The following is a 20754-nucleotide window of genomic DNA, read 5'->3' on the forward strand; positions in this document are numbered from 1 at the left end:
TTGACTCAATAAAGGTCTTTGCTGATCCTGACTGCAGGTAAATAACCATAGGATAGAATTTACAGAAGAGGGACCCAAAGAACAAAAAAACATATTCAACGGTCATGTCTCCTCCCACCCCACATTACATTGGAGCACTAAAATGGGGCATTGAAAGGTGGAAGAAAGTTTTGTTCTGTGAAGAAAAAAGTTGTTATCTTGATGATATATATATATATAGTTTTATTTTTTTTTAAGTAGAATACCATCCCTCTTTTGGAACATTCTACATGTTCCTCTGATCTAAATCCCATTGAAAACATTTGTGGATGGATGCCACATGGTGTCAGTTCCAGGCGATGGATGCCCTACCATCATCTATGATCTCTTGGGTTTATGATCTTTTGAACCTTTTGACCAACTGATGAAACTGTTTGAATTTAGATGTAATTTCAATCACTTGCATCTCTGTTTTTTTTTTTCTCTTGCTTCTGTTTCTTCATTTTAAATTTTAAAATAGCTCAGTTTACAGCCTGGTTATTATCTAACTGCCTGAAGTTTGAATATTTGTAACTTTTTTTTCTTGGTCTGAAGTTTCTGCCTCCACCACATATCAAAGTAGAGTTGATGTGAAGTTGTTAAATGTGTTATTATTTCTAACAATTTCACTTGCCAGTTTTGATCTCTCTGAGCTATCGTAGAAGAAGATATAAGAGCAGCACTGAAATTCTTTTTTCTAACCTCCATACCATGAGCGATCATTAATCATTTATATTAGAAAAGGAGGAGGATGTCATACCATGTACATGAGAGAGTACTCACTACATCAGGGAGTCACTGTTTTGAAATAAGGACAAAATGATCAAGTTGACATTTTAAATTGTCTTCAGCATTTTAAATTAGCAGTTAATGCAATTAATATTACTAAGACAGGACCCTCTGTGTGTATTGTCTACAGAATTTAGATCCCCGGTTTAAATCTGAGATTACTAAAATGCTGCTAACATTTTAAAAACCCAACTTGTTTCATGACAGACAGACCAAACAGAGCGATTTTGCTACAGCACACTCCATTCAGCCTTCATGTTATCTGCTGAATGTCTTGCTCTCTCTCCTTATCTCGCAGCCTGAATGAAACTCAGACACACCCAATGTGTCGAAGAAAATATAGCTTCCTTTAAGGCAGCTTCTTCTGACTTCATTCTTAAACACATCACTGATAGCTAACACTGAGTTATCTTTACACAGTAACACTACCCACACTGAAGAGTGGTGTCAATATAGTGACCTCATAGCCCTTAGGTATGATACATTTAATGTAAAACAATAAAAATCAAACATATCTACTACCATTTATTAAACCTCTAGATCTCTCTGGTTTTCCTCACTTACCCACTCCTTCAGCTTCACTGCTAATTGCTTGAGTAAATGGATTTAATGATGCAATATAGCAAATTATAAAAAAATCACTTCCAGGCTTCAGCCATAATGATCCCTAAGATGCCACAAGCACCGAAGAAGTTAAACCCACCATCTTAAATGAAGCAAGGCCTTATTTACAAGAATAGAGAACATCAACAGAACATGTGTCAGATTTTTAGATTTTTAGCTTCCACTTTTATTGGTGAACACTAAAGTAACTAAAGAATTGTTTTTGTGTTAGACAAAGTAACACAAATAATAGTGATACTACTGTTTATATAGTTTAAGTGCAACCTAACGTAAGCTTTTTCTTTTGTTATTTTGTGTTTCTGAAAATATATCTTTCATCTGTCTTATGACATTCTTTTATTTTAGTCTGTTGTCTTCATGTGTAAAGAGGAAAAATTGATCTATCTCTAAAAAACCTTTCCTGTAGGACGTTGCTGAACTGGCTGCAAGGATACTCCTGGACCAAGGACAGGTAAGACTGTAAGAAATGATTAAATTAGTTAAATCTGGTTCAAAATCAGTCTAATAGGCTATTTGTCAAGGTTTTTGCTTTCACAACAAAGCAACACTCTTACAATAGAAAAAAGTCATTGGGGTGTGACCTCCTGACCAATTAGCTTAAACCTTTTTTTTTGAGTAGAGTCCCTGAGGTTGGGAACAGTACACCAGAGGATAAAACCTGCAAATGAACGACTAAACACAAAATGTATGGTAATAAAACACTGGTTATTCTTCAGTGGCACCGTGTCCTACAACTGTTTACAAATGAACGTGTCTGGAAGTACAAGGTGTGTTCTGATTAGTATGTTATGAAAGGCTGGAATTTAACCAATTAAAATATTTTAGAGCCCAGATACACCAGAGGGGAGTGTTTTAGAGGAGAAATGTACATTTGGATTGAAGGTCCTGCGGGTTGGAGGGCTGCTGCTGGTATGAGCTGTCATTAGGAAGGGCTAGTTCCCCCTTCCTGGTAGAAGATGGACTGTTTACTTCCTGGTGGTGACATTCTTCAACATTCATATAAGAGTTTTAAACAAGACAGACGGCCATAACACGCAATCAGGAAGGCTTTAAGGATCACCAAAATATTACCTGCCCCTGCACTACAGTCATACTGTGCTGTTGTGGTGGAATGGTCCTTTTCTTATCATCTTTCAGACTCAGCATACACTTCAGTAACATACTTGGAGCATTTCCATTGTCTGAGCTCTTTGTCTTTAAAGCAATCAGTGGAGCTTCCTTAGATTTAACAACAATGTTGTTTGGTATTTTATGAACGTATATTCATTGCACGGTATAATCAGATTGAATTGGATAATAACTGGATCTAAATCTAATCATACTTGATTGGACTATATTAGAATAATAGAACAATAGTATTCTGGGACAGGTTAGGTTTATCTCCATGAATTGGATCCCTGGCAGCGATCCGATTCATTTCATAGGCATGTGCTTCATCTTGATACTTCATCACAATTGATCGTGCATATGCTTGAAAATCTATTATCATTGAAATTACACATAACATTTCATCAGTATCATTTTACTCCCTGATGATGATCCAGGCACGGCAGTCTCTGGTTTGCTTAACACCGGTAGATATTTTATCTAACAGGAGTTTCTCCAGGACAGCCTTAGGTTTCTGGGCCAGTATCTGGCTCTGCAGTCTTAAGGGTTAGGCTCTTGTTTGACACGAGTTAATAATTATTAATTCAACTTGTTACATATTTCAGTGCACTTCCCGTTAATGTGAAGACGAAACTCATTCATAACACTGCTTTGCTATGAACCGTCATAAATTTGAATGTAATGTTTCAGCTGCTCTCTGCCACACCAACAGCTGTCTGACCACAGCAAGCAAAGCAAATCACATGACTGAGCTTAATTAAATTCAACTTATAAATGTATCCTTTTTCTTGTCAAGTTTGGGGTTAGAAAGAAACTTAAGTACAATGACTGGCTGTGACAATAAATTAATAGAAGATAGCCACATAGTCATTCTGCACATTACTGTCAACTCTTATGTATTCTTTTCAGGAAGAAGCAAATCATATTTTCTTTTGTTAAATGTTCAAAAACGTATTTTCTTCCCTTAGAGCTTTGTATTTACTCAACAATAAAATGAATCCAGCAGGGTGGGGCAATCCTAGTTGTTTCATGCAGTGTTACATTAGCTCAGGACTAAATTCAATTTAATGTCTGAATAGTTTCGCAGGCCAGGGTTAAATAAATTCATTTGTTGTTCTGCTTCAATACAATACAACAGCAACACAATAGACTGCGCCATTGTTAGATTGTTTGGATTCAAAAAAAAAAAAAAAAGTATTAATTTATTTTGGCTTATTGGAGCAGACAGAGATAAATTATCCAGCAAAGAAGTTTATTTTCTTCTCCTTGTCCGCTGATTATCAAAGTTTATCAGCCAGTTACTGTAAAGAAGCAAACCTTCCAACTGCCTTTTCAGATCAAATCAATTTATTGGCATTTTATGCCAAGCTTATTACACACAAACAAGGAATTTGACTTTGGTTCATCATGCTCTTGGTCAAGACATTTAAAATATAAATATATAAAAAAGAGAAAACAAAGAGAAGAGCTGTTTCTTTCTTGTAAATATGTACACACAGTGTTTTCACAAAAGGAAGACAAGGTTGAATTAGTCCAAACATACATAGCATTGATCTGGGACTGTTAGTTGTTATCAGAGAGACCGCCTGGGGAAAGAATCTGTCGTTATTTCGGCTGGTCCCCACACACACACACACACACACTTTAATACCCATAAATAAAATCTAGTGCAGCCACCTTCAGCAGTAACTATATTGGTAACTATAGAATTACTCTTGGAGTCCATCTCTGTGTTAATTTCAGTATAAATCCAGCTATTTTGTCAGGTCTCAGAAGTTAGTTAAAGAACATTGGTGAACAAATAGCATCATGAAGACTGCTTTTCTTTAGCAGAGACAAGGTAACTGATTTAAATGATTGTAAGATGGGTGGAGCTAAATACGAAGCAATCCTGGAAAACAAATCCTGCTAAAATCTGCAAAACACTTGAGATTGTGGTGAAGGTTCACCTTTCAGCATGAATAAGACCCTAAAGAAACAGCTAGAACTACAACAGAATTGTTTAGATTGAAGCATATTCATGTGTTAGAATGGTCCAACCAAAGTTCAACTAAACAACTAAAAACTGTGGCAAGAAGTGACAGACGAACTCACATCCAGCCTAACTGAGCTTGTTCTGCAAAAAATAATGAACAAAATTGTCAGTCTCTAAATGTGCAAAGATGCTAGAGTGATACCCACAGAGACAAAATATTGACTCAAGGGGGTTAAATACAAATACACACAAATCTTTTCAAACAATTTTTTTTAAATAAAATGACAACTATGTATAATTCTCCTTCCAAAAGATGATGTACTTCTTTATGCTGGTCTATCACACAAAATCCCAATAAAATACAGTGAGGTTGGTGGCTGTGATGTCACTAAATATGAAAAACTGGTGAGAATATTTGCACGTAAAAGCCATTTCAATAGCAGATCTGTGATTAGAAATGTAACATACAAGATTTTGTGCAACCACCTTCTCTGCTCAGGAGCACAGCGTTGAAACCCCGCACGGCGTTCTACGCGTGACCCTCCACGGAACTCGGACCACCCGCAGGCCCGCCATCCTGACCTTCCACGACGTGGGTCTGGACAGTGAGTAGAGCTCCTTCTGCCTCACTTTCCTCTATTTCATGGCTCACTGCTCCCTGCTCCTCACTCCCTACCTCTGTCTGTGTTTCTCTGGCAGGTAAGAGCTGCTTCTCTTCTCTGTTTAAATTCGAGGAGATGCAGGAGATCGTCAAGAATTTCACCCTGATTCATATCGATGCTCCGGGACAAGAGGAGGGGGCCTCTGCCTACCCTCCAGGGTACGACTTCCTCTCATTCCAATGATGTGGTTATTCTTTCTGTGTCCTGACCTAACCCTTATTTTTGTCAACAATCTTCTGTGCAGGCTTTAAAATAATCCCCTCCAAAAATACTCGCTGTTCCCTTCTCTCATATCTCCCCCCAGTCTGTACGTAATGCTATTTTGTCAGAGGTTAAAACAAAATCTGCACTTTTCTTTCTCCAGACTTCGTATTCCCCCTCCTGCTGGTACCTCTCTGTTACTTCTGCTCTTTGTGTGATTGCTTCAGTTTCTCTGCATGTCTTGTCTCGGGATCTAAGCTGTGACTGCTGATTTATTCAACCAGTGGAAGCTCATGCCCCATTTTATTTTAAATCCCAGCGCACAGAAGAGTCAGCCACTGTTTGCATCTGTAAATCTGAAAATCCGGGCCTCCTCGTGGCGTGCATTCAGAACCATCCACTTATTCTAAGCAGTTTAAGAAGATCTGAGTCCTCCAAAAGATAAGAATATTTCCTCAAACATCTGATCACCTCATTACATTTATTTTTGATGTTGTAGTTACCAGTATCCCTCCATGGAGACCATCGCAGAGATGATCCCTGCTGTGCTGCAGTTTTTTAAGTGAGTAGTAGGAGAGCATTTGACATTCAAATACAGTACATGCTGTGCTTCCGCATAAAATCTCTTTAAAGAAAGCTCTTTTTCTAAAAAAGGCCACTGATTTCATTTCTTCTTCACATGCCTAAGCTCTGCGCTGTCCTAACAACTTACTGTCTCCGTCTGTCAGCTTCCGTACCGTCATTGGAGTGGGGGTGGGCGTAGGAGCATACATCCTCTCCAAGTTCACAGTGAGTAGCTTCTATTGTTTGATGGTAAAAATGACGGCTCTGTGTCCTCTGAGTAGTCTAAAGTAGCTGTCAAAGTCTGATGCCGATTTTAGCAGTCAAGCAGATGAAGAATATAAAGGAAAGTCCTGTTGAAAGACTGAAATACTGTAGAGACTGTTGAGCTGGTGCTTTAAGAGTGAGTTAAGAATGAGGTAAGATGAATATAACAGTACTGGTGCAGCCTCTAACCACAAATGAAAATAGAAATGCTGTAAATGAAAGCAAGCACTCCTGCATTTACAGCGTTCCGTTCCTTTGAACCCAACTTTACGCATTTTGTCTCGTCACAGTGACAGTCTTTAATGGATTTTATTAGTGTTCGATTCATAGAGCATCACCAAGTAATGCATGATTGTGATGTGTGTTTCTAATGAGCATCTGAATACGTTGCCTTCCCTCCAGGGTACGACCTCCTCTCATTCCAATGATGTGGTTTTCTCTCAGTGTCCTGACCATTTCACTGCAGTCACATCTGCAAGTCTCTCTTCACCAACTTATGACATCTAGTTTTGTGCATCCTCCAGGATGTTCTTTTTTCCCGTTATTGTCATGGTTTTAGCTCCATTCCCATGATCTGTGACCACTTTCCCAGTCCTTGCTGAAAAAAGGCATCCACACAGAATGATGCTGCCACCACCATGTTTTACCATGGAGATGATGTGTTCAGGTTAATTTCGAGTGTTTTTGCCACACAAAGCTTACATTTTGCATGTAAGCCAAAAAGCTACATGTTTTCATGTGACAAAATGCGTAAAAGTTGAAGGGGTACAAACTGTTTTGCAAGCCACCCTACCCTGGCCTCCGTTTCATCGCAGAGAGTATAAACTAGACTGCTTTTCAAAATCCACAGTTCAGCTCATATGACAACTTTTCAGTTTGGTTTAAGTTTGTTTATGATGGATAATTGGATGAGATAACCCACTATTTACAATTACGTAAATGCCATGTAGAATGTAGACATAAAAACTTTTGCTTTGACAGTCTGGTTAAAGCTGGCTGTGATTTTTATTTTTTTGATAGTAAATGTTGCTAATTTGAAAATGTTTTCATTTATTATTCTGAACACAGTTTTTTTTATTGCTAAAATACAGTCTTGACACCACCTTTAAGACTTCATTGAGATGATCAGTATTCACTTACTGGAATTTATGGGTTGTAATTACTAATGTATTAATGTTGTAGTGATTTTTAAGTGGAAACAAGAAAAAAAAAATTCTATCAGATTATAGGTAAAGGTTATTACCATTTAGTGGACCATTTAAGATAGGCACTTAATAAATTTAATAAATAAAAACAACTTCTTTGATTTTCAGTTTTTGATTACTTTTTCACTTGCAATTAAAATATAGTATTGTAATATTATTAAATTACGGGTGTTTCTTATCAGAAGTAAAGTGTCACTGTGATGTTTAAAATAAATTAAATAACAAAAATTTAGAAACAAAAAATCTAAAATCCAGCATAGCTGGCCCAAAGGTTTATTTGCAGTTCTACTGTTCGTTTTCACCACAACACATGGTGTTTTCTCTGAAACCATTTTGAAAATGAGTTGCAGAGTATAACGTTTTGAAAACATGTAGATGGGAAAAACTGAATCTTTCTTATGGGGAAGCATGGCTTATGAACATGACTGAAATCAGTAGAAATTAATGTGCACAATGTAACCCACTAGTCTAAAACCCACAGAACAGGAAGATTTCAACAATAACATTGGTGGATTGCGGAGTACTTACTTGTGCTGTTGACTCTTTTGAATCTAATGACGGTTCTCCAACAAAGTGTCTGTTTTGGATGGAATTTTGTCGTGTAAACATGGGCTCAGGCTCCTTGATCTTTACCCCTTGACATTTGCTCAACTGACCCAGCTGCTGCACCAGACAGAACAATAGTTGATTGACAAGAGATTTTTCATAAAGTATTCTATCCCTGTTTTTTTGTCAGCTTTGTTTCATTTGGTAATATATTACACACACACTACCAGTCAAACGTTTTAGACACAGATGGAATTAGGTAGCGAACTTTAAATATGTTATATTTTAGATTCCTTAGATGACTGAAGAATTAACCTTTTGGCCGTCTCTCAATGAACCTCTGAGAAGTTCTTTCAAGACTCTTTGGAAAACCATTTCAGGTGACCACCTCATGAAGCTCATGGAGAGAACGCCAATAGAACAAAGCAGTAATCAAAGCAAAGGGTGAAGAATCTAAAATATAAAAATGTTTAGAGTTATTTCATCGTTTGCCATATAATTCCATGTGTGTTCATTCATACCTTTGTTGCCTTTGGTGAGAATCTACAATTTAAAAGATAATAAATAAAGAGACCCATTAAGTAAGAAAGTGTATCTGAAACCTTTGACCGTTGGTGTATATACATGCATTTATTCTCATAAATGGTGGTGGAGGACCCAAACGCAGACAGGAGGCAGGTAGGATCTTGTCCAATGATATTTAGTGATAAAACTAACAAAAACTGGAGATGACACAAAGCGGAAAATCCAACAAGAAAAAAACAATACATTTGGTGGATAACAGGTGGATCCAATAAAGAGCTAACTAAACTGAAATGTATTTCTGCTAAAGGGCAATTCTAGTACAAGCAGCAAGTGCTTGATGAGTAACAGGCTGCAGAAGAGGAAAGCAGTAAGATACAGTAAAGTGAGCAGATCGCCTGGGGGATGACACTAAATGAATGCACAGAGAACAGGGAAATGTAACTAAATGGAGAACAATAGGATCTTGGCAGGAAAAACTGAAATCAGACAAACCTCCCAGCAGAGGAAACACTGGGAAAAAATAACTCAACATGACTGAAAACTAAGGATGAACTCAATTTAACACAGAAAAGTCCCACAAATCATCAAGGCTGCAATTAAAGCCTAAGAGACATTCCAAATGGGAACATTTAAGGAATGAAACAAATGTACCTTTCTTTTATTTAAAACAATTAGTATCAAGTATGATGTCTGTTGTTACAATTTTCAGCTTATAAATGAATGACCTGGAAGCTGTGAATCAAAACTTTGGGAACCTTCATAATTCTAATGTTAAAGAGCAAAAGCTCAACCTAAGACTGGGCAATTATAATTACCGGTAATATTATTAATCAGTGTTACATGGTCAGGAGATTATATTAGGAAACCGTTGTTTGGTGCTTTAGACTAAAGAGAGCAACACTTAAAGAACAGGATCAGTGATCTCATGTAGTTTAATTAGTGCTCTTGGCAAAGCTTCTCTGATGGCAGCGTTGATTCATAAGAACACAGGAAGGAACTATACTGCTGGAAAGCTTTTACAGGAGTCTGCATGGAGTTTCTTAAAGGTTGTGAGATTGGGTTTCAGTAGCAAATGTTTCAGATAATAAGAAATCTTAAAAGTAGACGTGTGTTTGAAAGACTGGCAAATTACTATGAGAGAATGTAGTGAGCGTTACAAGGTGGTATAAAGTTTCTTCTTAAATCTCTCTTGTTTTAGCCTGAGGTGCAGAAAACTCTAAAGTATTAACAAAACAAAGGAGACCTACTCCATGTTAAAGTCGGGGTTTTATTTGCCTTAACCTTGATTTCTGTCCACAGCTTGCAAATCCAGATTCAGTGGAGGGTCTGGTCCTGATTAACATCGACACTAACGCTCGAGGATGGATGGACTGGGCCGCTCACAAGGTTTGTTTGCTCATCGTCTGACTTGGTGCCTGCTGAGACCCGGACGACAGAAACGGGATATTTTAATGAAGTCTGGCCGCATGAGGGCTGTTCATCAATTTAAGGATATGACATTAGGCGTGTTCTGTTCTGTTCAATGTTGTTATGTGCAAGTCTATGAGATGAGGCTGTATTAAATGAGGATCAGTTTAATTGATCTTTGTTGTTTGTCTCCTCTGTAGCTGAGTTCTGTGACTTCCTCCCTCACAGAGCAGATCCTGTCTCACCTTTTCAGTCAGGTACAGTGACACCAAACACCTGTGTAAACTAAACACCTGGAAGAAAATCCTTCATTTTACATCATTTTGTACTGACTTCTGTTTTTAAAAAAAAAGGTTTCATCCCTGTTGTAGGAGGAGCTGTCATCAAACACAGACTTGGTGCAGTCTCACAGAGAGCGTATCTCCAAAGCACCTAATCTGGCCAACATGGAGCTCCTCTGGAAGACGTACAACGGGTAAGAGTCCTGCAGAGGGCAGTGGACAAACCAGAATCAAACCGAGACTAAACCCCGTCTTTCTGTCTACCTGCAGCCGTAGGGATCTGAACCTGGACCGCAACTACACCTTCAAGTAACTACACCCTTCTTTATTTGACATGAATCTCTTAAGCATTTTTAATGCAGTTTGTAATATGCGTCTTTCTCAGGTGTCCAGTGATGTTGGTGGTGGGCGATCAAGCTCCGTACGAAGATGCTGCTGTAAGTTTCTTGTCTCGTAAGCTTGCTCCTTTGTTCTGTTATTCACACTGACAGATTGTTTTGACATTGTTCTTCCTGTGTCCACCAGGTGGAGTGCAACAGCAAGATGGATCCGACATCAACTTCCTTCCTGAAGGTGAAACGTTGTCTTGTCTCTTAGTTTAGCATCTCTTCTTGGATTCAGTTTCTTTCCCCCTTACTCTTGTTATCTGGTCCTCCCACAGATGGCTGATGCAGGCGGCCTCCCTCAGATCACTCAGGTAACACAAACCCCTGAGAGCGTTAGAAATATCCCACACTGCTGGTTTTCAGCATGGCTATAGAAGCAGAACAAGGATTAAAAAGACCAGTTTGTCAAAATGAAAGCTTCATTACAAACAGCATGGATTTATGGTGAATCTCATCTAACAAATGTAAAAAACAAAAAATACGTCACAGATTAACTGTTTTTGTGCAGATGGATCAAAGAATATGTTTCTACTGTTCTGCATATATCTTATTCTTTTGTAGTAAAAATATATAAAGCAGAAAACTCAGAATGTGTGGCTCTGCTGGTTTTGATGTTATAAGGAAGAAAAGATCCATAGCTCAGTCCTACTTTACAGTAGAGACCAGTCTGAGTTGAAAAAAGCTATAGAACATGGAAATGCACCTGAGTAAGCTGAATTTTAAATGCATTTGATGGTTTTTATACAATCCCTGTTTAGGTTTGAATGTAATTTTAGGATTTTACCCCAAAAGGTTGAGCTTAGGGTAATAATGTGACACTTATTTGGATTTTAAAGTTTAGACACCAAGGGGCAGGCATTCTTTACCTACTTTTTACCCTTAATGTCTCCCTCTGATGTAGAGCTTCTGGTTTTCTATGAAACCATCCTGAAATGCACTGTATGCACATCCAAACCCTAACAGTTATTGAGCACAGACGTCACTCTGCATTGCATTCTGGGATTGTTCTTTCTACTGTCAGCTCAGCTAAAAAGCGTTCTATAGGCAGCAGCCAGAGACATAGAGAGGGTCACAGTTTCAGGGAACATGTCAGTGTTTCATCTCTGAATACAGATGAACACGTTTATTCCCATGACAACAAGAAACAAGGCATTAAGACTAACTGACAATGTTTTTTGGTTGATGCTGGGATCTTAATGTCAGCACACATAACTCTTTACGCTTCTTATACTCCGATCTTGAAGCCTGGATCTACCATAGATGTACGCTGTAGTGAAGCCACCAACGAGATGTGCTGCACGATCTCACTGATCTGTTCATTCTGTTATATTTCAGCTCAAACTTATCTTTTAAAATAAAAGATAAACACTGCTGACACAGAAACATGTACATGAGTAGCTATCAGAACAATCTTGCACTTAGTGTTTTTTTTTTAATATGATGTTTATATTATTTATGCAGAGGAAGTTAATGTAGGGTGGCTTTTCATGAAGTAGCTGCAGCATTTTAAAACCTGTCCTGAAATGTTTACGTTTTTATTTAGCTGTTTTTTGTGTCTGCAGCCCGCTAAACTCACCGAGGCTTTCAAATATTTCATCCAGGGCATGGGCTACAGTAAGTTACCTATTCTGAACATCCATCCATCATTTCGAAGTTAAACATCCTAGACTCAGGATCCTTGATTATGAGTCTTTCCTGTTGGCATGTTTCTTGGTTAACAGAGTATTAAATATGTGTTGTTGTACACATGATATGATTTTTTTGTGAATATCATGAATATGATTTTTTTATTTTCACACATGGGAAAGGTAAGGTTGATCAAAATGGCATCAGATCCCCAGTTTTTGCATCTGAGGGTCAGTAACTAAAGGTATTTTTAACATATCTCTAGGATTAAATGGCTAGATGCTTTAAAAAGACCACAGAGAGAAAAATGAACACATCGCTGTAGTTGTTATACTGTTGATTCATTCCACATTATTATTTGTGGGAATGCAAGTTGATCCTTTTATTGCCCTAAAAAATACAATTCAAACCTCTTATAATTTTCACATATGGTCACCTTACAACCAAACTTTAATACATTTTCTCTGGATTTGATGTGATAGACCAACACGAGGTAGTGCATAATGGTGAACATTTGTAGAACCACCATTTCCTGCAATTCCAGCTGCAAGTGTTTTATAGTTTCCACCAGCTTCAGACGACTGAAGACACTCAGTCTTCTTTGCAGAGCATCTAAAGCTCAGCTTGAGATTGTTTTATAACATAATCCTGCTTGAAACTTCTCCACATCTTCATCCCTGACCTATCTGCTGTGCTCCCGGGTCTTCATGATGCTGTTTCTTCACTAATGTTCTCTAACAAATCTCTAAAGCCTTCACAGAACAGCTGGATTTATACTGAGATTGAATTACTCACAGAGGGAGTGATTACCTGACTGAAGGCAGTTGGTAGCATTAGATTTTATTTAGGGGTATCAGAGCAAAGGGGACTGAAAACAAATGCATGCCACAGATTTTATCCAAAAAAAAAGTGAAACCCATGTATCCTCACATAAAATCCCAATAAAATACATTGGAGATTGTGGTTGTAATGTGACACAATGTTTTAGGATATTTTTCAAGCCAGAGGAAGTTGGTGGGCTGTTCAGTTTGTTTCGGAAATGCCTTAAAAGATTTTGTTTACATAAACTTTAGATTTTAAGCTCTAAACAGATTTGATTAAAAAATAAATGATATATTTATGGGAAAGTTCTACAATGTGTTGTTTTATTCACATTTACTGTGGGGAGAACAAGTATTTGATACACTGCCAATTCTGCAGGTTTTCCCACTTGCAAAGCATGTAGAAGTCATTAACTGTGAGTGACGGAATAAAAACAAAATCCTGAAAATCACATTGTCTGAGTTTTAAGTAATTAATTAGCATTTTATTGTATGACATAAGTATTTGACAAAACTTAATATTTGGTACAGAAACCATTGTTTGCAATTCCAGATATCAGACGTTTCCTGTAGTTCTTGATGAGGTTTGCAGACACTGCAGCAGGGATTTTGGACCACTCCTTCATACAGATCTTCTCCAGATCCTTCAGGTTTCGGGGCTGTCGCTGGGCAATACAGACTTTCAGCTCCCTCCAAAGATTTTCGATTGGGTTCAGATCTGGAGACTGGCTAGACCACTCCAGGAACCTTGAGATGCTTCTTACGGAGCCACTCCTTAGTTATCCTGGCTGTGTGCTTTGGGTCGTTGTCATGCTGGAAGGCTCAACCACAATCCATCTTCAATGACCTCACTGTGGGTAGGAGGTTGTTGGCTAAGATCTCCAGATACATGGCCTCATCCATCCTACCCTCAGTACGGTGCAGTCGTCCTGCCCCCTTTGCAGAAAAGCATCCTCAAAGAATGATGTTTCCACCTCCATGCTTCACGGTAGAGATGGTGTTTTTGGGTTTGTACTCATCATTCTTCTACCTCCAAACACGGCGAGTAGAGATTAGACAAAAAGTTATATTTTTATCTCATCAGAGCACATGACCTTCTCACATTCCTCGTCTGGATCCTCCAGATGGTCATTGGCAAACTTCAGACGGGCCGGGACATGTGCTGGCTTGAGCAGGGGGACCTTGCATGTTACTAATGGTCTTCTTTGAGACTGCAGTCCCAGCTCTCTTCAGGTCATTGACATGGTCCTGCTGTGTAGTTCTGGGCCGATCCCTCACCTTCCTCATAATATTGATGCTCCACGAGGTGAGATCTTGCAGCCCCAGACTGAGGAAAATTGACCGTCATCTTGAACTTCTTCCATTTTCTTATAATTGCTCCAACAGTTGTTGTCTTCTCACCAAGCTGCTTGGTTATTTTCCTGTAGACCATCCCAGCCTTGTGCAGGTCTACTATTTTATCCCTGATGTCCTCACACAGCTCTCTGGTCTTGGCCATTGTGGAGAGGTTGGAGTGTGTTTGTTTGATTGATTGAGTGTGTGTGTGTGTGTGTGTGGACAGGTAATGAGTGAAGAACAGGAGAGCTTCTTTAAGAAGAACTAACAGGCCTGTGAGAGCCGGGATTCTTACTGGTTGTTAGGTAATCAAATACTTATGTCATCCAGTAAGATGCTAATTAATTACATAAAAATCACACAATGTGATTTTCTGGATTTTTGTTTTAGATTCCATCACGCACACTTAAAGAGTACCTATGATTAAAAATCAAATACTTCTACATGCTTTGTAGGTGGGAAAACCTGCAAAATCTGCAGTGTATCAAATACTTGTTCTCCTCACTGTACAGGTCCTTCTCAAAATATTAGCATATTGTGATAAAGTTCATTATTTTCCATAATGTCATGATGAAAATTTAACATTCATATATTTTAGATTCATTGCACACTAACTGAAATATTTCAGGTCTTTTATTGTCTTAATACGGATGATTTTGGCATACAGCTCATGAAAACCCAAAATTCCTATCTCACAAAATTAGCATATCATTAAAAGGGTCTCTAAACGAGCTATGAACCTAATCATCTGAATCAACGAGTTAACTCTAAACACCTGCAAAAGATTCCTGAGGCCTTTAAAACTCCCAGCCTGGTTCATCACTCAAAACCCCAATCATGGGTAAGACTGCCGACCTGACTGCTGTCCAGAAGGCCACTAATGACACCCTCAAGCAAGAGGGTAAGACACAGAAAGAAATTTCTGAACGAATAGGCTGTTCCCAGAGTGCTGTATCAAGGCACCTCAGTGGGAAGTCTGTGGGAAGGAAAAAGTGTGGCAGAAAACGCTGCACAACGAGAAGAGGTGACCGGACCCTGAGGAAGATTGCGGAGAAGGGCCGATTCCAGACCTTGGGGGACCTGCGGAAGCAGTGGACTGAGTCTGGAGTAGAAACATCCAGAGCCACCGTGCACAGGCGTGTGCAGGAAATGGGCTACAGGTGCCGCATTCCCCAGGTCAAGCCACTTTTGAACCAGAAACAGCGGCAGAAGCGCCTGACCTGGGCTACAGAGAAGCAGCACTGGACTGTTGCTCAGTGGTCCAAAGTACTTTTTTCGGATGAAAGCAAATTCTGCATGTCATTCGGAAATCAAGGTGCCAGAGTCTGGAGGAAGACTGGGGAGAAGGAAATGCCAAAATGCCAGAAGTCCAGTGTCAAGTACCCACAGTCAGTGATGGTCTGGGGTGCCGTGTCAGCTGCTGGTGTCGGTCCACTGTGTTTTATCAAGGGCAGGGTCAATGCAGCTAGCTATCAGGAGATTTTGGAGCACTTCATGCTTCCATCTGCTGAAAAGCTTTATGGAGATGAAGATTTCATTTTTCAGCACGACCTGGCACCTGCTCACAGTGCCAAAACCACTGGTAAATGGTTTACTGACCATGGTATCAATGTGCTCAATTGGCCTGCCAACTCTCCTGACCTGAACCCCATAGAGAATCTGTGGGATATTGTGAAGAGAACGTTGAGAGACTCAAGACCCAACACTCTGGATGAGCTAAAGGCCGCTATCGAAGCATCCTGGGCCTCCATAAGACCTCAGCAGTGCCACAGGCTGATTGCCTCCATGCCACGCCGCATTGAAGCAGTCATTTCTGCAAAAGGATTCCCGACCAAGTATTGAGTGCATAACTGTACATGATTATTCGAAGGTTGACGTTTTTTTGTATTAAAAACACTTTTCTTTTATTGGTCGGATGAGATATGCTAATTTTGTGAGATAGGAATTTTGGGTTTTCATGAGCTGTATGCCAAAATCATCCGTATTAAGACAATAAAAGACCTGAAATATTTCAGTTAGTGTGCAATGAATCTAAAATATATGAATGTTAAATTTTCATCATGACATTATGGAAAATAATGAACTTTATCACAATATGCTAATATTTTGAGAAGGACCTGTATATCAGTATGAGAAAATGCTGAATGATATAATCCATTAAACACCTGATGCTGATTCCATCACTTCCCTCCTTCTGAATATACGAACATCTTTCTCCACAGTGGCTTCCTCTTGCATGACCCGCCTGTCCCGCTCCCGCACCACCTCCCTCTCCTCCTCCTACTCCATGGACGGCTCCCGCTCTCGCTCACGCACCCTGTCCCAGGGCTCGCAGGGGGGCCAGATGCCGCCTAGTCCCTCCCAAACCATGGAGGTGTCCTGCTGAAGAAGACCCCACAGGGCAGAGCGCAAAGCGAGGGGGTGAGAGCGGAGAGCGAAAGGAAAGAAGGGAAGGGTGAAGCATAACGCAAGAAAAAAGACGAACGGCTTTCTCTATTTGTCACTAAACGACTCCCATCATTCCCCGCAAGAGCAGAGCAGACAGAGGCGGAAAGAGGGAGAGGGCCTGTCCTCCATGTTGGTCCAACAGAGATGCAGTCTTAAAGCAAAAAGAGATTAAAACTAATAGGAAGGAGGTGCAGAACAGGAATCAGCCCTCTCTCCCTCTGTCAGCCTGTAGATCCCTTTAATCTAGATCCAGAGTGTGGCAGGTAGAAGTTGCAATCATTACAATAACCAGTAGAAACACTTCAGGAAGTAGAATTGATGGTGGTGTTGCCGATAGTGATGCTGAAGCTAATGATGATGTAATAGAAAAAATAAACTGTAACACTTTTCTCTTTATTACATAATGATTTTATTATACCATAGAATAAAAAAAAACTAGAGCAGTTATACTTAATACAGTGTGTGTTCTCTTCAAGCTAGTTTTTCATGTGTTTTTCTGATTTCTTACCTGTCTCAAGTAATGGCTGAACCTACAGATGTGATGCCAGCTAGCAACTACATGTGCATCTCAAAACGTTGAAAAATTGATTTCAGCTGTTTAATTCAAAAAGTGAAACTCATGTATTGTATAGACTTATGAAACAGTGATTTATTTCAAAAAGCATATTGTTCTATCTCTTTTGATGATTGTGGCTTACAGTTTATGAAAATCAAAAATTCAATTTTTCAGAAATCAATTTCTTCCCCAGGTCAATGAAACAAAGGTTTTTAATATATAAATAACTAACTGAAACGTATGTACAGTATCTGGACTCAATAAGTGGTTAGGGCTCCTTTTGCATGAATTACTGCATCAATGCAGCATGGCATGGAGATCAGCCTGTGGTTCTGCGGAGTGTAATGGAAGCCCAGGTTTCTTTAATTGTGACCTTCAGGTCATCTTCATTGCTGGGTCTGGTGTCTCTTATCTTCCTGGTAGATGATTGCACTGATCTTAGATTGGATTGTGAAAACTTAACACTATATCCCAAACAACTAGGATTCTATGCCTCTCCACTCTTCCTCCAAACTCATGGACATTGATTTCAAAATAGGACTTTGGACTAATGAGCAACTGTCCAGTCCTCTCACAGGTACAGTTTATCTCTCTTGCTTGTTCTAATCCTTTGGTGTCACAGTTTTTCCTTCTACATAACTTTCCATTTATATGCTTGGATACATAACTCTGTGAACAGTCATCTTTTTTAGCAACCACCTTCTGTGGCGTATAGAATGTGTTGGTGACTGAAGGACTACAGTCAACAGTCTTCCACATGATCCCATAACATGGGTCTAATACAACAATTAAAGAATCCTTGGTAATGGTCTTATGTAATATCCTAATTTTCTAAGAATCACAATTTTGGGTTTTCTAGCTGTAAGCCATAGTTAACGGGAATAAACACTTGAAATACATTAATCTGTATGATATGTGATTTTTTAGCTTTTGAATCGAATGCCTGAAATAAATGAACTTCTTAATGGTTTTCAAATTTTGAGATAAATGTGTATTTCCACCTCTGTGTTGCCAGGTTTTTTGTCTTCCATTCGCTTTGTTCCCATCCTCACTATTTTAGTTTTGTTTTTCTGTTGGATGTCGAGAGGTTGGCAGTACATGTTTTTTTATCTATTCTCCTGAATCTGCATGCCTGGTATCAGCCCATGTTAATGCTGACCTGATATTTTTCTTTCATATTCTGCTAATCTGTGTGTGTGTGTGTGTTGTTCTGACTTTAGATTGAGAGTCTGAAAGACGTTGCTGGCATTACCGAGGGTGTTTGTTTGCTTCAGCTAAGCTGTTGTCAATTGGAGCCGCACATTATAAGTAGTGCTTCCAACCTTTCTGGCGCATGATGCTTTGGCTGTGTGCAGATACCTCCATATAAACGCAGCCGGCATACTTGAGGTCTACAAAAACACACACTCCTGCTTAAATTCGGCTGCTTCTTTATGGAGGACAGCTGCCTGTGTGTGTGACTGTTGTGTGGAACTAAATGGGAAGGGAGTGGGAGTGTTTGTGTCCAGTTAGCAGACTTAACTTAGCTGAGTAGGAGGAAGAAAAACAGGAGACTGAAGGGGGGAAAAAAGCTCTGTAAACCAGCCCTTCCACTGCCAAAACATGCCAAATAAAAACCACCTGAACCTTGAGCCACACTCTTACAGCTGGTAGGAAACAGCAAACTGCCAAATTTCCTCAAAATAAAAGGGCAGATTTTCAAAATAAATGTGCGCCTTTTTGCCTCATTTACCTGGTGTCAGTGACTCAAATCTCTGTCCAAACGTAAATATTTCAACACGAAGCTGTCCACTGCCCTATGAGGTATTGCCAATAGCCTGATTGTTTTTGTAAAAGAACCAACAGAATATCTGGATGCAGCCCAGAGCATTTTGCATTTGGTTGTATTTAATACGTGATTTGAATGTGTCAGGTGGAGGCAGCCTGTTTCTTGTTTGTGTGATCCAGTTCTGTTTATCCAAAGCTTTTTAAAAGGGACTGAGCTGTGATTGGCTAAGCATGACAGGAAGCCCGTAAAGAAAAATGTAACATTGATTCAGAGTGTTGTTGGTTCTGGGGCAGGCTCTGATTTCTGTCACATAAGGAAATCTACCAGGAGGAATCATGAAGGTAGAAAGCTTGTACAGAAAGTTGAGCAGTACTTCTTTCTTAAGAGTTGAGCAGGCATGTGTGATTGTAAATGCTTGTCCAAGTTGTCTTCTGTGTGTTTCTTTAATTTTTATTTCAATCTGTATTTTGCCTCTCATACATCTCATTTTTTAATTCCGTGTGAAGTGTTAGTTTAATGTCCCAAGTTAGTTACCCGTGTGCTAGTTCTTGTGTAACTTTTTTAGCATTAGCGCCTATAAGGGAGAGTAATATAATTAACAATCAAAAGATTCAAAGTAAAACAAAAAAACTGAAATTGTGTGGCTAATTTCCCTGTGTAATACAATGAGCATCCTTAAAAAGCAAACTTAAATATCAATAAAAGCTTAAGAGGAGCAACTTGTCTTCTGTCTTTCTTTTAAAATCTCAATACATGCAACAATATAATTACTCATTTGTAGATTTCTCCTTTTATATTCAAAACGTCGAATGAAACGGCGGAAGAGAAACTTCCCATATGTCCTTATGTTCTCTACACATTGAAATATAAAGCCACGTTCTTCACAAGCTTTTAGAACATGGCTGGAAATGTTTGAAAATGTCCTTTAGGCCATCATGATGCAACTTTATTGTAAAATATTCACAAGACAGGTTTTTGTCGCATCCTGAGCCTAGACTAAAACAGTTTTGTGCAGAATAAATTGTTAGTTTTCTTTGCAAAGTAAAACGGCACAAAACAAATCTCACTGTGTATTTAAGAGTAAAAGCATAGTTTTATCAACTTTTAAGACAAATATGAAAAGGCTGTGCCTTTGTTGCAAAAGTCATTGGTTCATAAGATTTCTTGATTTTACTCTTTGTAGCCAATTATCACAATTACCAAAAAATTACCACATTAATGTGTGACTGAATATGATAAACATAACTGATTCAACAAATAAAACAAGTCACGTTCCGTTCCCATTCAACTCAAATGTTCTTCATTAATGCTTGTAGGAAAATTTTCTTTATTGCTACTGCTGGTAACATCATGTTAACATTCTAATAGTGGAGTTTGCATCATTTTCTTAAATAATTTTCTGATAGTCATAAGTGCTGAACATCTATTGCATAAATAATTTGGGTTCCAGGGTAACCACAATTCTACATTTGACCACTAGGTGACGGTAAACACGCTTCACCTTGAAAGATTAGCCTCTAAAACACTTTTCCTCCAACACTGTATTAGGAGTTTTCCACAGTGGTGTACTGCAATGCCATTATGGTGTTTCTAAATACGTGTAAATATAGCATGCATTTCCTTTTTATATTTTCACAATATAAAAT

At 38.9% G+C, this 20754-nt stretch overlaps 1 protein-coding gene across 2 annotated transcripts in view; it reads left to right on the forward strand.

The window, feature by feature from the left end:
• Positions 1-19827, forward strand: part of ndrg2 (NDRG family member 2) — a 57054-nt gene extending 37227 nt beyond the window's left edge. For both annotated transcript variants that reach the window (XM_047385674.1, XM_047385675.1), the window contains exons 3-16: positions 1838-1882; positions 5013-5118; positions 5213-5333; positions 5876-5938; positions 6105-6165; positions 9780-9866; positions 10088-10144; positions 10259-10362; positions 10439-10477; positions 10554-10605; positions 10694-10741; positions 10830-10865; positions 12117-12168; positions 16559-19827. In XM_047385674.1, the coding sequence (XP_047241630.1) occupies positions 1838-1882; positions 5013-5118; positions 5213-5333; positions 5876-5938; positions 6105-6165; positions 9780-9866; positions 10088-10144; positions 10259-10362; positions 10439-10477; positions 10554-10605; positions 10694-10741; positions 10830-10865; positions 12117-12168; positions 16559-16722 (1035 nt within the window). In that variant the 3' untranslated portion in view covers positions 16723-19827. The remainder of the gene's footprint in view (positions 1-1837; positions 1883-5012; positions 5119-5212; positions 5334-5875; positions 5939-6104; positions 6166-9779; positions 9867-10087; positions 10145-10258; positions 10363-10438; positions 10478-10553; positions 10606-10693; positions 10742-10829; positions 10866-12116; positions 12169-16558) is intronic.
• Positions 19828-20754: the final 927 nt, after the last annotated feature.

This window comes from Girardinichthys multiradiatus, chromosome 14, assembly GCF_021462225.1.
Source record: "Girardinichthys multiradiatus isolate DD_20200921_A chromosome 14, DD_fGirMul_XY1, whole genome shotgun sequence".
Lineage (NCBI taxonomy): Eukaryota > Metazoa > Chordata > Actinopteri > Cyprinodontiformes > Goodeidae > Girardinichthys > Girardinichthys multiradiatus.